A 17,614-nucleotide genomic window follows, 5' to 3' on the forward strand; every position below is an offset into this window, starting at 1 on the left:
CTGCTGATACTGAGCTATGGAAGCTAATTTCCATTGGTGAGGTGGTCTAGCCCACTGTTTTTCAAAGTTGGGATCACAGCATGTACGGCACTGGGTCACTCTGGTCAGCACCACCAACTGGGATGTTAAAAGTCCCATTGCTGGTGCTGCCCAGCTAAGGCATGCTGCTAGTGCCTACCTGCTCTGTCACTGCACTGCTCCCCAGAAGCAGTCAGCAGCAGGGCCAGGGGGCTCTGCATGCTGCCTCTGCCCTGAGCACCAGCTCTGCACTCCCAGCCAATGGGAGCTGGGGTGAGCGGTGGTGCCTGGGGGCAAGAGCCGCATGGAGCTACTTGCCGCTGGCCCCTTTATGTGCAGTGTGGTCTGTGGTGCCAGGACAGGCACGAAGTCTGCCACTGACTGGGAGCCACCAGAGATGTCTGTACCCCAATCCTCAGCCCTGTGCCCTCACCCTAACCTGGAACCCCTTCCTGCACCCGAGCCCCCTCTCACACCCTGAACCCCTCATTCCCAGCCCCACCCCACAGCCCTGACCCCAAACCCCTAATCCTGTAGTTATTGGGTCACAAGCATCAACCATTTTCTTCAAGTGAGTCCTCGGAAAAAAAGTTTGAAAACCACTGGTCTAGCCTGTAACCTGCATGAAGTCAGATTAATAGATTTTTAAGGCTAGAAGGAACCCGTGATCATATAAAGCTGAAGTGAAAATAAAACCATATCTGCTGTTACTTAATTACACTGTAGGAATTCCTTTTTAACTCCATAATTAAAAAAAAAAAAACCCTATAGCCTGTATCAAATGTTAATCATTACACTGGCAAATATGAAGTGGCCTGTTCCCATAACATGCCTGCTTAGTTATGCACAAACTTACATATGAAAATAGATGCAGGAATGATTGAATGGTGCAAACATTTGGCTTTTGTACTAGTTTTATTAACAAGTGCAGCTATGGGATTATACAGTTTCAATGTCAGCTCATTTACTCTGAGGGGCAGAATGAAGGGCGTGGTGGTGATTTGAGTCAGTGTCTTGTTTTGTGAGATGCTCTCTAACTTTCAAGGTTTGGTAAAATGCTTAAATTACGTACATGGACCCAGTCTTCCAGCTTTTATACTTTGCCTAGGACTTCCCTCACTTTAACTCTCTCTGGGACTGGAGAACAAAGGAGCCATCTCTCCCACCTGTGTTCCCTTCTAAGAGCTAAAGAGTCACTTTTGGTAGGCAAACTGCTGGCTGATTGACTTCACTACTGATAGAAAACTTCTTTCCACAGCTATTTGGCTAAATAACTGGGTTACGGTTTGGAGTCTGTCTCCACAAGGAAGAAGGCTAGAGCCTTTTTTAAAAATGGAAGTACAGGGCTCCAGCAGGCATCAGATGCCCTGTATTAAGCTCCTACTGTGATAGCAAATTACTGTTTCTAAAGTTAACTTCCGAAATCTCATTTTAATCACCTAAAGTTTTTTTCCTAGGTGGGAAAAATTGGGCAGCATTACTTTTAGGATAGTGGGAGACTGATATTCCTTTATTTTTGGTCACCTACTGAAGCCCCTAAATAAAGATTAATACTTAGTTGCAAGCTGCTTGTGTATAGTGAACAGGCTCAGACCCAAGGCAGCACTCCCAGTCAGCATGATCCTTATTGAGTATTATGCTTTCCCTCCTATGAGTTTCATTAGCTGTGAAATCTGCAGTTGTACAGATCACATGCCTACTCCATAAGAACAGGCTAGTATCCTCTTCTCAAACTTTCTGCAGCTAGGCTTATATTAGGCCTGCAGCTAAGAATGCTGAAAATCCAATTTAGTTTTTATTCTTCATGCTTTGTGCAGCTTGACCTAGCACCCATGGTCCTGTGTAAGCAGTACTGCTTCAACTTCCACAGAGCAGACCGCATCTTAATAGAGATGGTCTTAGCATCTCTCTTCCCTTTGGTGAGTAAACTACCACTGTAGCAAATACAGCAATTGCTTACCCTGGAGGAAAAAAAGGCAGGTGGCATTTTAGCCCACATTTCAAAGCACCAGCTCAAGGGTTGCAGCACTATCATTTTTATTGTTAATGAATTAAGTGGTGCCTCTTTCCACTTTCCTACCTAGCCTGGTGGGGGGGCTTGATTTGTTAAGTGTATGTAATGAAGTCTGACAATTAAAACAGCCACTACTTTATTAACACTTCCACATAGTCTGCCTTGGCCTGAAGCTGGCTCTTCTCCTGAGCAAGGCTTCATTTAGAACAGTGGTCCCCAACTGCTCAGTATGGCAGGTGCCGGACGACCAGCCGCCAAAATGCCGAGAAGCAGTGGCATTTCGGCAGCGATGCTTCTTGGTGTTGCCGCTTCTCCAGCCGCACTCCTTGGTGACGGGGTGCTCTCTTGTCAGTAGGCAGGTGCAAATAAATGCCCCGGCAGGCATCGCATAAGGGACCAGTGATTTAGAAGAGCTAGGGCCTTCAGTAAGGTTTAGTGGCCAGTACAAGCCCCTACTGGCCATCCCCTGCAGGTGCTGAAATCCCTTAGAAAATAAGAGCCATGAGACTTTCCTAGGCTCCTGCTAGTGCATGTACACCCCTTGAAGTTGAGGCACACCTTCATTTCTAGTGTGTCCACCTGCTTGCTTACATACAGTATGGGGAATAGGTGATGGATGGTGCCATTGCTTGGTAACAGAAGGTACCCTTCCTGTTTACATAGGCTTGTGGGCTGGAAACAATCCCTGCCCAGATCCCAGGTCAATAGAATCAGTCTCTGCTTCTCAAACATGGTGTCCTGAACTGCTCAGTCCATGTGGTTGGAGTCCAACTCATCCAGGAACCGTCGACATTTCCCTATCAGCACTTTGATGGCTTCGCTCACCAGCACATCTGGAGGCAGGACACCTGTAGACTCCACTGAGACTGAGGAAACAGAGACATGGGTCAGCCCAGCTACTACCTAACATCAAATCCTCCATGTTCATTAACGACTTGGATAATGGAGTGAAGAGTATGTTTACAAAATTTGCAGATGACACCAGGGGAGGGGCTTTAAGCACTGTGCACTTATCTTGATTGAATTTCAATCCTGTCCTCCAAAAGTATTACTCTTAGGAAGAAAAATAAATAAATCAAATGCACAACTACAAAATGGGGAATAACTGGCTAGGTGGTAGTACTGCTGAAAAGGATGAGGGGTTAAAGTAGATCACAAATTCACAACTTGTGAACAGGGCCAATATTCTGGGGTGTATTAACAGGAATCGCCTAAGAGAGGAGGTAACTATCCCGCTCTACTTGGCTTTTGGGATGTCTCGGTTGGAGTACGGTGTCTGATTTCAGGTACCACACTTCAGGAAAGATGTGGACAAAATAGAGGGTCTAGAGGAGAGCTAAAAAAATAAGAGGTTCAGAAAACATTGACCCATGAGGAAAGCTTAAAACTGATCTTGTTTAGTCTTGAGAAAAGAAGTCCGGGGTGGGGGGGGACACCCGGCAACAGTCCTCAGAGATAAGTGCTGTTATATAAACCAAGGATCAGTTCTCCACATCCACTGAAGGTAGGACAAGAAGTAATGGGCTTAATTTGCAGCAAGAGATTTAGGTTAGATATAGTTAGAAAGTTTTTCCTAATAAGTGTAGTTTAGTCCTGGAATAAGCTTCCAAAGGAGGCTGTGGAGTCCCCATCATTGGAAATTAAGAACAGGAACACACACTGTCGGGGATGGTCTAGCTTTCCTTAGTCCTGCCTCAGTGCAAAGGGCTGGACTTGATCACTTCTTAAAGATTCTATGCTCCCCGCCACTCTGCCTATCCGTGACTACAAGCAGACAGTGACAGGGTTTGCTTAGAACAGGGAGAAGGAAATGTGGATGCCTCCTGCCTCAAAGCATAGCACTCACTGTAACATGAATGTATGAAAGGGTTGATCTTCTGCAGATGACGAAGAGGCTTAAAATAGCACGATGACAAGTTTCTGCAGGGTGAGAAGCTAAGGAATGGACTGAAGCATCCAGCAGAAGAGGAGGATTACTTACAGATGTAGTGATCTCGCACTCGTGCCAGGCGCACAAGGTTTTTCAGATCGTCATGACGAAAGATCTCCCGGCTAAACGTGTCCATCCGAGCATTGGCCACTCTTGCCACCTTCTTCCCTGCAGGAAATAGGGACAAATACATACCCCCTCTCCATACTAGTGGACCAGCGATCTCCTTCCTGCCAGCACTGCACCCAAAACATGCAAGTCTCCCCACCAGGAAAAGGCACCGAAGTCCTACACAAAAAACTTCCTTACTTCCAACACAAACTTCAGTAAGGCATAAGCCCGAAAAGGCAGCTCCAGCTCAAAAAGAATGTGCATCCTGTCCAACATGAGTTGCAGGTCCACCTGAGGCCTCATGACTGCTAGGAATGGCAAACTCACAGTCCACAGTTACAACAAAGCCTCATAGACAACTGAGCAGTACCTGGGGCTATAAAGACCAATAAAAGAGCTAAGTGGACAGGCATCTCTGGGAGAGAACTGGGAAGCCTCAACCTCATCACATGACAAACCCATTCATTTGTAGAACCAAAACCCAGAATAGAGATTCAGGATTGAGGGCCATTGGGGGAATAGGCTCTGTTTGTACAATGCCTGGCTCTAGCCTGTACTCAGTCTCATCTCTAGGGTGGAGGTGGAAGGTACCTTTGATGTTCTGAATCTCAATAACTCCTGGGGAGAAGCACTTCTTCAGCGTCTCTGCTGCCTCCCCCTCAATGGGCTGCAGCAGAGTGATGTCAGGCAGCAACCGGTAACTAGCTGTGGCCACTGGAGAAAACTTAGCATGGTCTTTACCTGAGGGAAGAGACATAAGAAGGCAGGAGCTTATTGCAGCAACTGAGAGAGGGTAGGATCCCCCAGGGCTGCCATTACCATGGCTCTTCCCAGCCCAATTTACCCCAAGCAGGCCCTGACTGTACCATTGTGAAGAAGTAACAAGACATCACAATCCAGTCTGACACTGCATTGCTGCTTTGTGCAGCCAGGATGCAAGCCCAGTTTAGTTGCTGGGTGATGTGGGGCTCATCCTAGGACTGCCTTGGGCTTCAAGTAAGGATAAGCAGCACTCCATGCAGAGTGCTCACTAATCCCCATTAGACAAGATTAAGCTCTGAAGTGCTCCTTAATGCCTGCTATTTAAGACAAAAAAATCTGAGAGCCAAACCACACTCAAGGCCCCACAGATCAGGGAAAAATTCCTATGACCCCATGCCCACTACACACACCATACCCCATCTGAAAGACCCATGCTTTCCATCTCGCTGCCCCACTGAGCACCCTTGACTCACCTATGCCTTTGACACAGTGCATGAGCACATCAATTTCCTGGCCAGGCCGCAACTGGGCAATAAGGATGTCGTCATGAACAGGCCGCAAATCTGCATCTGGAAACAGATCTGCTTGATTTCCCAGGGGCACCCACGTGATGTGTTTGCTGTACACTGTGTAGAGACATACCACAAGTATCAGGCCAAGCTGCCTCAGCACCCAGAGAGATGAGGCAAAACTTATACAAGAAGCTGCTGATCCCAGCAAGGCAAGGAAATACAACTATGAGGATTGGACCTCACAAAAAAGAAGTTTCATAGAAGGAAGGGATCAGTTTTCTTCATGCCAGGAGAAGGGTAAGGGGAGGGGAAGAGAGGAGTTCTCTTTCTGGTAGAGGTAGAGCTCATTGGGGTCAACAAAGTCCCTGTCCGCTTGGGGAAGAGCAGAGTTTACTTCCAGAGCAGAATAGTTTTACCTTTGTGATTAATGTAGAGCTCATTGGGGTCAGATGACTCCTTGGCTGAGTGAGGGTTCCGGCTGCACTTGATTTTCAGCTGGAACTGCAGCGTGTCAATTTCTGTGCCTTCCTCATCACCTACAAGGGACGGGGAAAGCAGAATGAGTCCTGCCTGGACTATCTCCCCACTGACTAGATTCCCACTCCCTCCTGGAATTGCAAATTTACTCAATCCATCTGGCACTAGTTTCACTTCGGAGCAGCCGCCAATATTTCTGTTTATCATAGGATCCCCTGCACAGACTCTCACCTTGGTTCTTATATTCAAAGAGGCGTGGGTCAGCTCGGATGGGGATGAGGCCCAAGCGATGGGCCAGGATCTCATCTTGCACGATGGACGTGTTGTTGTACACAAAGACCTTCTCTACAGCCATTGTTGGCACCTGACGGAGAAGGAGACAGAGCAAATCAGGCAGGCAGTACCCCAGCCACGCACTATTTGCTAACCACCATTCCCTAATCCCCAGCCAGAAGTTTTCTTGCTCCACACCCACCCTCTTTAGAGTTCGAATAACTTTTGCTCTTCACAGACACCATTACCAAACAAGGGATCTAGATGAGGATCCTGTATCTTCTCTCTTCTACTCACTTGAGTGTTACCATTGATTTTAATAGGATTTGCATTACCCCATAAGAGCAGTTGCAGAACTTGGCCCTATGCTTGGGGGACAGATCTGTGCACAGGATCGGGGGGGGGGGCTGTTTAACACCTACTAGCACCTAGACTATACCTATCATCCCAGAAATGCAATAGGTACTGCTGATGGTCTCTTATTCACCCCTCTAAGCTCTCCTAGCTTACAGAAGAACTATTTGCTTCTCTCAGGGGCAGAAACTATACATTGTGAGCTTGGCAGTCCATAGAATATCCTCACTGCACTTCGAGCCTATTCTCCACCCCACTGAGTTTGGGGCTTCGGTCTTCTCTATACCCCTGAGTCACAATCTCGCCTTTCCCAAGAGCTGGATCTCATTTCCTGACAGCCCTAGGAGCTAGCACTCTGGCCAGCCTCCCTTGAGACTTCTTTACCAGTCAACACAATGCAGCTTCTGAGCAAACAACAAGAAGGTTAGGATAAATTTTTGTCCATCCCAAAGCATCTCAACATTAGCCAGGACTAGCAACAAGAAACAGATATGACAGGATTTGATTGGGCTGGCAGCTGGCTCTGATAGCCCTGGCATGAAGGTCCAGAAGCCCCTGCTGGGTACCTCAGCGAGCAGGATACGCCGGAAGGCATTGGCAATGGCTGCGTCGATCCCCACCATGTCGAACTCCAGAGTGTTCTCATCCATATGGATCACGTCCACTCGGAAATTCTGCAGGGCAGAGGCAAGGGGGGAGAGTCAGTGGGGGTCCCCGGCTCCTGGGGGAGGGTGGGGCTCAGCCTTGCCAGCTGCTGTCAGGTGACCAGGCAGCCTAGGGACAGTCCCGATTCTGGGGTCTTTTTCTTATATAGGCTCCTATTACCCCCCACCCCGTCTTGCTTTTTCACACTTGTTGTCTGGTCACTCTTAGCCAGGCACTGCATCTCCCGGCCCGGGGTCACCTGCCAATGCCATGGGGCTGCAGAGACCAGCCACGGGAGACCCCAATTCACCCCGCTCAGGGTCCCCAGCGGCTTCTCACCTTCTCGAACTTGGCCTGGTCCCACGCGTCGTCGTACCCGGGGTAGTTGCCGGGAAAGTCCGTGGTGTGAACCTGGAGCGAAGCGAAGCGGACAGCTCGGTGCTGGGCGGGGCCGGTCCCAGGGGCCGACACCGCTACCAGACCCGGGACCTCCCGCGCCGCCCCCCCAACCGCCGCTCACCCAGAGCGTGGCCCGCCCGCTAGGCCCCGCCCCCTGCCCAGGAGCGAGGCTCTCCCCGACCCAACTCACTCACGTTGCGGACCCCGAACTCCCCAAGTACCACGCGGCTCCGCATCTCCTCCACGCTGCCGCGCGCCGTCATGTTTCGGTCGCACCTCTGGCACGTCACACACACACACACACACACACACAGAGGAATGCTCTTCACTGCGCAGGCGCATTATCACGTGAGCGCCTCTCAGTCACGTGATACGGGCTTGGCCTTCTCTTCCCCCTATGACGGCTACGGCGGAGTGCGCCGACTTGGTCGCCACCATATTGGGTGTGGCTCTGTCATAGGAAACAGACGCTGCTACTACCGCGCGCTGGTAGGCGTTAGCGGCGGGGCTGGGTGCGCGCTCGCTGTCTGGATGGCAGGGCACAGCCCGCACCCTTCTCCCAGAGGCCTCTTCGCGCTCAGGTTTCCTGCCTCAACCAAGATGGCGTCGCGGCCAGGCCACTATTACGAAATGTCGCGAGAGCAAAGGAGCTTCCACGTCCTCGGCTAGAGTTGCTGGAGCTGCTGATGTCCGTGTCCGTCACGTCCGGGTCCAGTCTAGGCTTCCCCGAGCCCCATAGCGAGGCGCGGAACGGAGCGGAGCGGCAGGGGCCCCTGCCCCCCAGCCGAGGGGGATGATGTCGGGGCCCGGGGGCGCGGCGGGGGCAGGCGGCGGCGCCAGGAGCGGGGCCGGCGCGGAGTGGGGCGGCTTCGAGGACAATCTGCAGGTACGGGCCGCGGGGCCGCGGGGGGGCGGCCTGGGGGACCGGGCGGCCTGTGCAGCCCTGCAGCCGTCACCCCTCGGGGCCGGGCCCGCTGCGGGGACCCCTGGCCCAGCGCCTGCGCTGCTCCTCGGTGGCGCTGGGACGGGGTCGCCTCGGCTCTGAGCCGGACTCACTGTCCGTCTGCCCCGGGCGCAGGGAGGAGGCTCCGCCGTGATCGACATGGAGAACATGGACGACACGTCTGGCTCCAGCTTCGAGGACATGGGCGAGATGCACCAACGCATGAAGGAGGAGGAGGAGGAGGACGTGGATGCGGAAGCTGCTGCGGTAGACGAGGAGGATGGAGAGTTTCTGGGCATGAAGGGTTTTAAGGGCCAGCTGGGCCGACAAGTAGCTGACCAGGTGAGCAGAATGCTCCAAGGGATGGGGCGCTGGCTGTCATGGGCTCCAGATCCCATCTCGGGTCCAGGTAATCGTTTTCCAATTGACCCTGTGCTCTCCTGGCTTCTGTTCCCCATCTCCTTGAGGGTTTCCCAGTGCTCCACCCTGAGTCCCATTCTGGCCTTGATGTCCTTTGTCCTACTTCCTCCCAGACTTTGGGTGGGATGCTGGTCTCTCTGAAGATGTTTCTGTTTCCTTCTGGTTATTTAGCCACTTGGTGCTTTGGTTCCAGGGGAATCTGCTCAGAGCAGCATTGCAGAAGGAGAGTTCAGTCTGCTACAGTTGCCCATTTCTCTCCTCAGATGTGGCAGGCAGGTAAGAGACAAGCCTCGAAGGCCTTCAGTCTCTATGCCAACATTGATATTCTCAGACCCTACTTTGATGTGGAGCCCATCCAAGTTCGGAACAGGTGAGCAAACTGGGCAGAGGGGCAAATGACTCAGGTCATGCAGGCCTCTCACCTGCTTTTGAGCAGCTGCATGCCCTGCTGTGGCCCGTACACCAGGTGTTTTAGAAGGGCTGCCCCGTGATAATGAACCAGGAGCACATAGTAGAGGTGCCACCTGAACAGGGCAGAAGAGCCATGCCATAAAGTGAGGAGTATCTTCCACCCTATCTCTTGTATAATGAAGGCCTGGATAGCTCCTAATTAGTCCATTTCTTCTTTTGGATTTTCTATGGAGATAGCTTTTGGGGGTAAGAGCTCCAGGATACTTGAATTACATACTCCACTTTATCCCTAAAGAGTTACATCAATACATCCCCTAACTGAGTTGGATATTGTTACACTCAGAATGGCACCAATAGGCTATAAATGAAAGACACAGGGTTTGTGGAGTTGAGCCCAACAGCTCCTTTAGCCTTTCATTGTTGCTAATCTCACATCCTGTGTCGGGAAAGCACAGAGCCCTACTAAACCTCCATCTGTCCCACACAACATTTGTCTCCACAGGTGCAAAGCTTTGCTGTCTCCTCTGTGATAGTCTCTCTCTGGCCCCACTTTCCCATGGTGCCACCCTGCCCTCAGGACACCAGGCAGGTGTTTTTTTCAGAAATCTGCTTGTGCACAAGGGGCTAGGATTGCAATATGTATCTTCTCCCCTCAAGGGCAGTTTCCAGTCTGGTCCCCAGTTGCTAGTGGGATTGGCTGGCTCTGTTGGGGGTTAGAGGGAAAGGGAGATGGAGCCTTACATCACTAGAGCACCGGTTCCAATCTGGCCCCAGGTCACAGGGTTATGCTGGCTCAGGAGATCAGGGAATGGAATACAGCATTTCTCACTTCTCAGGTTTCTTGTTAACTTTTTCATTGCCTTCCTCGCCCTTGACATCTTCCTGTACTTTTGTGCGGTGCAGATTGCTGGAGTCCATGATCCCGATGAAGATGATTAATTTTCCCCAGGTGAGTTCCCCTGTGATGCGCCAGGCCTTGTATCCTGAGTGAATAGGCTTCAGAGGCATTGGAGTGCTTAATCAGATGTTCAGGAGATGGGTGTATTAGAAATGCCTTCCAGTAGTCTGCACACCTTTGCCTGAGGGGGTTTCAGCAGTTGTGACCGGCAGCAAGGAGACCATAAGGCCAGTCCTCTTAAGGCAGTGCTGCCCTTGATGCCTCTCTCAGAGCTGGCATAATCACACAACTACTTACCTCCACCCCCAGCTCCGATGCTCTCCCAAGTTGTAAGTTCGCTAAGTAATAAGCCTGTCAGCAAAGTGCTCTGACACAGTGCTACAGACAGCTCTTGCTAACTCTGTCACTAATTGTATTGAAGCTGACTATGGCCTGAGAGCAGGGAATGCTGGGATCTGACACAGACTCCTTTTGTGGCCTTGTGTTTTGCCTCCCTTCCACCCCCCCAAAATAGGGCTATATGGATGAATTAGTTAAAGCACTTTGCCATGCATGTGCAAGAGTGATCGTTTCTGTGTGAGTTGTGTGGGATAGAAGTTCTTGCATGGTGTCTTAACCAGATTTACTGGTTAATTTCCATTAAACCACATCCCCTGACCCCCATGCAGCGGGACAAGCGTGGCCCTAGCTCCTGATCTGACTCCTCAGTCAGTATCTCACTTAAGCTTCCTTCTTAACCCTTACTCATGTGATTGGTTCTCTTTGGTTCCTGTCACCAGCCTTTGCTGTAATTGCTCAGGTCAGTAAGTGCCCAGAGTATGAGCTAGGTCTAGGGCACTTCCCATATAGCTTGGAGGTGGACTGGCTTCATGCAGCACTAACCAAACCCCTCCCTTCTCTGTCTCCCCTTGTAGAAGATTGCAGGTGAGCTCTACGGCCCCCTCATGCTGGTCTTCACATTGGTGGCCATCCTGTTGCATGGGATGAAGACCTCAGACACCATCATTGTAAGGGAACATTTCAGTTTCAAGATTGGGTTTGCACCAGGCTTTGAGCTGATGTTGGTTACATGTGGTGCTTCTGTTTTAAGAGTGACTTAGAAATGTGTTGGTGAAAGGGACATTGATGTGCGATAGGGCCCATTGTTCTGAGACTGGCAGGGTCAGAAGAACCCAGTTCTCTGCTGTCTGGGAAGCTGGGCGGTGGGAAAGAGCCTAGTGCAGTGGATGGACCAGTGCAGGGGTATAGTGTTGCTGGAGCAGTCGAGAGGTGCTCCGGCACCTGAAATCCAGGACAGGATGGTCAGGAGCCAGAGGAGCCGCCCTAGCCTGGGACAGAAGTGGAGTGTTGTGATGGTGGTTCCCAGTGAGTGGCCAGAAAGGTCCCGGGGTGAGTTGTGAGTGGGGATGTTGTTGGGATTGGGAGCGGTGGCGTTGGGGGGCCAGGATATGGAGGTGAGTGAGGGCTGAGGTATTGGGTACTGCTGGGACTGGCATGTATGGTCAGGGCTGCTGGGATGTGTGTGGGGGCTGTCAGGCTAAGTTGGGGCTGGGGGGAACCATTGCCATTAACTGATCAGCCACTTCAGTTGGGTTTATGGAGCAGCCCAATAAACGTAGCTGGAGAATACCAGTGAGCGTTGCCCTGATTTGACATTTGTAGAGATTATTAATGTTGTAAAAACTGTATCTTACGTGTGCCACCAATGGGCTTTTTGACTATGCACATATGTGCTTTGGATGTGCCTTGCTACTTAACTTTTATACACCAAACTGTAAACTGAGTTATGTATGTTTTATGTTGATCCATGTATTTATTACTAAGGGCTGAAGTCTCAATTGCTGTTGTGCAACTTTTTAGTTAAATAAAATGTACCGGTAAAACATTAGGTGTTGGACATGGGGGCTTTTTTATGGCGATTCATACAAGATTGTCACACACAAGATAGATTTTGGAGGCTGAGTTACCAACTTGAGATCACTTCTGCTGGCCTGCTGTACTGTACAATTTAGCACGGCATCACTGGTCCATCCCCCGCTGGATGCTGCTAGTCAAGCATTAGGTAAACATGCACCAAAGGCAAGGGGAAATCTGCTGAGGGTGGGCAGTGGTTGGTTGGTAACTGTACTGTGTGGGGTGTCTTTTCTGCCATCCTCTTCACCTTGCTCTCTCTGCAGAGGGAAGGCACGCTGATGGGCACAGCAATTGGCACTTGCTTCGGTTACTGGCTGGGCGTCTCCTCCTTTATCTATTTCCTGGCATACCTGTGCAATGCCCAGATCACCATGGTACAGATGCTGTCACTGCTGGTATGTTCAGAGCGGGGTTCTCAGGGTGCAGGGTAGCTGCACGGAGCTCCAACAGGGGATGGAGGAGGGGAATGTAGCTCTTGCATCATGGTAAACTGAATGTCTCTATTTGTGGTTGTTCTGTGTACATATGAACAATCCCTTGGGGAAGGCAGGAATTTAGTTTGAGTCTCAAGCTGCTATCCCTGCTGGGGACCCCACTCCTGGGACAAGGGGAAGGAGCAGTTGCTCCAGACTGACAGCTTGTTTCTTTCCCTGATTTCAGTGCCCAGCTGTGAAACTAGAAGATTCCCATTTGCCTCTAGACATAAGTTAGTTTCCTCCATCTGCCACAGCCAGGCCCTGTGGTATCTAAGTCCTCAGCAGGCGCTGGCATTCTCAGGCAGGAAGCTATACCTCCAGCCAGCACAGTAGCCACAGCTGGTTGTGTGCTAGCTGGCTGCCGCACCCCTCTGGTGTATGTGCACTTAGTGAAGCTTTGGTAAGCTCAGAGTAAGCTGCTGCTGCTATGTCTGGTGCACCTCATGTGCTCCATGCGGGGCTGCCACTCTTACCACACATTTACTGTTCCTTTCAGGGCTATGGTCTCTTTGGACACTGCATCATCCTCTTTGTTACCTATAACATCCACTTCCACTCCCTCTTCTATATCTTCTGGCTGGTGATCGGCGGCCTCTCCACACTACGAATGGTAAGGGATGGGTAACCTAGCAGAGATTCTCTGCTAAACAGGCTTGAGAACTTAATTTTGCACAGATACACACTTGATGTCACTCCTCCCTCCCCTGAGGTTAGTGGCTAAAGTCTGCATCTCCCTAGGCTACTGGGAGCCCCACTGCTGGTGAACTAGAGGAGACAGCAGTGTGATGTGCTTTCTGCTCTGCAGGACTGGCAGTAATTCCCATCACAACTGAGTGGAATGTCATGAGAAGCAGCCTGACTCTCCCTTGTAGCAGGCAGCATGATGGGGAGTCCTGGAGGTCCATGCCCATTCCCCCAAAGAGTTTCTGGTGTCCATTAGCACTGACTGCTCATTGAACTTGGTACCTTCTAACTCTTACCAATTTCCTCTGACTAGACCCAAGAGCTCTGTCTAGGGATATTGGAGGCCTCATTGCAACAGGGATCTGCCTGAAGAGGGGGTGAGGGATCAGCAAGCTCTTGCAGCTTGGCCCATCTCCCATGTGCATCTCCTGCTCAAGATTCTGAAGTCAGAGGCGGGGGCCTTGTCTGTCTAACCCATGTCTCTTTCCTAGGTTGCTGTGTTAGTGTCACGCACAGTAGGACATACTCAGCGGCTCATCCTGTGTGGAACCCTGGCTGCTCTGCACATGCTTTTCCTCCTCTATCTGCACTTTGCCTATCACAAGGTGGTGGAAGGTAAGAGAGGGGCAGGAAGGCAACACCTCTTTAGGCTTGGAGTTATTGACTGGGCATCCTGGGCCCCTGCTCTCTGTTCTTCCCAAGCTGTAGCCCAGTTCTGGGTCAGGTAACACAGGAATTGCCATATATGAACAAACGAACTCCATCTACTCTAGTATCCTGTCTCTGCCAGTGGCCAGTACCAGATGCTTCAGAGAAGGGTCTAATATGGGATAATCTGCTGCCTACGTTAGGTCTCATTCTAATAGCTAGAGACTGGCATAAGCCTTGAAGCACAAGAATTAATAGCCCTTCCAAAGTGTTAGCATAAGAGTTAACTCTGGCTATTCTTGTCATCCATAAAAATGTCCGGTCCCTTTTTGAACCTTGCTAAATTCTTAGTCTCACTTGCTGCCTGTGGCAGGCAGTTCCACAGTCTAATTATGCATTGTATGAAAAAGTATTTTTATCCACTTTGAATTTGATTAACATCCCTTGTTCTTATGTTATGAGACAGGGAGAACAGATGCTTGTGATTTGCCTTGTTTAGGCCATTCAATATGCATAATCTCCTCTCCAACTGTAAACAATACCAGTCTCTTCAAATGAGAGTTTTTCCAGGGCCCTAATCATTCCTTTCTCCCTTCGCTAAACCCCCTTTAATATCCTCTTTGAGATGGGGTGACCAGAACTACATGCAGTATTCCAGATGCGGCCCCACCCTTGATATTTATAGAATGGCTTAATATTTTTTGGAAGTCAGCACTGCCCTGTCATGGATTCATTCCCTCTGCCAGAGCAAGGGCTCCAAGCCCACAGTGTAAGACTCATCTGCTGGGAAGAACATCTTCCAAAGGATTCCCCTAGCAATCACTTGCTTTAAAGGGGTTACAGAAAAGGCCCGGGGCACAAGGCCTCTGTCTGTACTTGTGTTCCCTGCCACACCAGGTCCATATTTGTACTGCAGAGAAATACAAATGCTACACACCCCTTGCCAGCTGTAAAAGTAGCAAAGAATCCTGTGGCACCTTATAGACTAACCGACGTTCTGGAGCATGAGCTTTCGTGGGTGAATACCCACTTCGTCAGATACATGAAAGCTCATGCTCCAAAACGTCAGTTAGTCTATAAGGTGCCACAAGATTCTTTGCTGCTTTTACAGATCCAGACTAACACGGCTACCTCTCTGACCCTTGCCAGCTGCAGCTCCTGCTGTAAATTCTGTATGCATAGCTAAGGATGAAAAGCAATGCAGGATCTGTGGGACTGTCCTGAGGGACAGCTTGATGGGTGCTAAAGACAAATGGAGAGGGGGCTCCCTCTAGCTGCATGCCTGGAAGTATCTCAGGGGAGCATGTGACACTGCAGTGGTCCCCCAGAGAGAACTAGGGCTGACAGCCCGAGGGTGAGGGACTCTGTATTCCACTCTTCAGAGAGAGACAGCCCCCCACCCTACTGCAGAGGTGACAGGCTCTGCTCGGTGCAGCTGTTTGGCCATGTGCACCCAGGGTTGTTCTGAAAGTGTTACTGTTTGTATGAACCTAAAGGCTGCCTGTCTTGTGACACTGGCTTCCAGCATATATGTGCAACGCCTCTGTGCATGTGCCCCGTCCAGAGTGGAATAGAAACACTCTCCCTTAGTGTCTAACTCTCACTTCTTATCCTCCCCCACAGGTATCCTGGACACATTAGAAGGACCCAACGTCCCCCCTTTCCAGAGAGTCGCCAGAGACATCCCCGTTGTTGCCTCTGCTGTACTGAACACAACAGCCAAAGCCATCGCGCTGACCCTGTAGCCTCATGGACTCTGACTCACTGCCCTCACCTCTTCTGGGCCCATTAGGTCATGACCACCTGTTGTTACCTGGGAAAGGACAAAAGAGAAGGACATGGTTTCTCTGCACCTTTTTTGGGGAGCTGAGTGCAGGGCTCCCCCTCATGTCTCAAAGGAACGCAGCTCTTCCCAGCCTGCATCTGTGCTGGTCAGAGCTGTCCTCAGCTTCCTGCACACTTAGCTGGGATTTTATAGCCCTGCCGTTCCTGCCCCAACCCTTCTGCTTGCTCTTGTAACTCCCAGCCTATGTGCTCTGCTCCCCTCCTAAAGAGGGAGGAATTAAATGGATGTTGGTGCTGAGTGATGTCTTATGTTAGAACCTGCTCATGCAGGGGAGAGAAGGAAAAGTTTTGGCGGGTCCCATCTAATCTTTCCCTCTCCCCTCCCAGTGCCGAACAGGATTATGCATTGCAGTCTGTTCCCCGGGCCTTTATCCAGTGCATTTTTAAATGTCCTGTGAGAGGGCTTCCCTTGAGCAACTATTCAATAACTCAAAAGACCCTTCATCATTAGCAAAGGTGCCCTGAAATCAGCTGGAACGTTGCACTGCTTAACTAAACCCCTTTCCTCCTTAGCATGTCCCACACACAATTCCTCTCCATTTCCAGTAGGTGCAGGCTTATTCTCACCTTGCTTCCCCTCTTGGTGCTATTTGTCAGAGCCAGACTGACCAAGCTGTTTCAGTCTTGGCCATGGAACTCCATCCCTTCACCTCTGTTGCTCTTCTGTCACCTCCCCCTGCTTTATTGTTCCATGTGACAGGGCTTCCTCCACCCATCACACTAGCAACTGCCCTACTTGAGCCTGCTCACAACTGTGGCAGTGGTGCTTATTTACTGCCTTCTAGATGAACCTACTATGGGATGGTGCACAATTGGCTGGAAAACCACACCGTTATCCGTGGCTCACAATCAAGCTGGTGGGGCATCTCAAATGGGGTCCTGCAGGGATCTGGCATGCATCTGGTTCTATTCAATACCTTCATAAATGACTTGGATAATGGCAGAGAGAGTGCACTTATAAAGCTTTCTGATACCACCAAGCTGGGAGGGGTTGCAAGCATTTTAGAGGACAGGATCAGCATTTAAAGTGATCTTGACAAAACAGGAGAAATAATCTGACTTAGGGACAAATGCAGAATACTGCAGTTAGGAAGGACTAATCAGTTGCACAAATATAAAATGGGAAAGGACAGCCTAGGAAGGAGTACTGCAGAAAAGGATATAGGCATTATAGGAAATCAAATTAAATGAATCAAAGTAATACTGTTAATATATCCCAGTGTATGTGTGTATATTTTTTTTTAACAGGAATGTTTAAGCAAGACATAAAAAGTAGTTCTTCCACTCAACACTGATAATACTCCAGTTGAGGCCTTGCATCCAGTTCTGGGCATTATACTTTGGGAAAGATGTGGACAAACTGGAGAAAGTCCAGAGGGGAGCAACAAAAGTGACTGAAGGTCTAGACAATGATTTATGAGGAAAGATTGAAAAAAATTAGGTTTGTTTAGTCTGTAGTAGACTGAGGGGGGACATAAGCCTTCAAGTATGGAAAAAGTTGTTATAAAGGAAAGTGATCTTCTCCTTAACCACTGAGGAGAAGATAAGAAACAATGGGCTTAAATTGCAGCAAGGGAGATTTAGGTTAGACTTTAGGAAAAACTTCCTACTGTATGGGTAGTTAAGTAGTGGAACAAATTACCTAGGGATTCCACAACCTCCATGTCACTAGAAATTTTAAAGAACAGGTTAGACAAAACACCTGTCAGGGATGGTTTAGATAATACTAAGGGTACATCTATACTACCCACCGGATTGGCGGGTAGCGTTTGATGTATCGGGGAATCGATATCATGTCTCGTCTGGACGTGATAAATCGATCTGCTAATCGACACCCATACTCCACCTCGGCAGGAGGAGTAAGTGGAGTCAACGGGGGA

The 17,614-nt window shown here is 49.9% G+C and overlaps 2 protein-coding genes across 3 annotated transcripts; one reads left to right on the top strand and one right to left on the bottom strand.

The window, feature by feature from the left end:
* Window positions 1–914: 914 nt before the first annotated feature.
* Window positions 915–7,817, bottom strand: POLR1C (RNA polymerase I and III subunit C). 2 transcript variants are annotated; one of them, XM_050951671.1, is made up of 9 exons: window positions 7,690–7,817; window positions 7,436–7,507; window positions 7,018–7,125; window positions 6,056–6,188; window positions 5,764–5,883; window positions 5,309–5,461; window positions 4,665–4,814; window positions 4,014–4,130; window positions 915–2,898 (listed from the first exon to the last, which is right to left on the bottom strand). In XM_050951671.1, the coding sequence occupies exons 1-9, from the start codon at window positions 7,756–7,758 to the stop codon at window positions 2,780–2,782; spliced, it is 1,041 nt and encodes a 346-aa protein (XP_050807628.1). In that variant the 5' UTR covers window positions 7,759–7,817; the 3' UTR covers window positions 915–2,779. The 2 variants fall into 2 exon arrangements, with proteins under 2 accessions (XP_050807628.1, XP_050807629.1); XM_050951672.1 differs by lacking the exon at window positions 7,436–7,507.
* A 265-nt stretch (window positions 7,818–8,082) lies between these two features.
* On the top strand, window positions 8,083–15,972 carry YIPF3 (Yip1 domain family member 3). The gene is made up of 9 exons (XM_050951673.1): window positions 8,083–8,381; window positions 8,574–8,780; window positions 9,122–9,228; window positions 10,173–10,218; window positions 11,082–11,174; window positions 12,345–12,476; window positions 13,054–13,167; window positions 13,733–13,856; window positions 15,513–15,972. The coding sequence occupies exons 1-9, from the start codon at window positions 8,289–8,291 to the stop codon at window positions 15,632–15,634; spliced, it is 1,038 nt and encodes a 345-aa protein (XP_050807630.1). The 5' UTR covers window positions 8,083–8,288; the 3' UTR covers window positions 15,635–15,972.
* Window positions 15,973–17,614: the final 1,642 nt, after the last annotated feature.

This window comes from Gopherus flavomarginatus, chromosome 4 (genome assembly GCF_025201925.1).
Source record: "Gopherus flavomarginatus isolate rGopFla2 chromosome 4, rGopFla2.mat.asm, whole genome shotgun sequence".
Taxonomy (NCBI): Eukaryota; Metazoa; Chordata; order Testudines; family Testudinidae; genus Gopherus; species Gopherus flavomarginatus.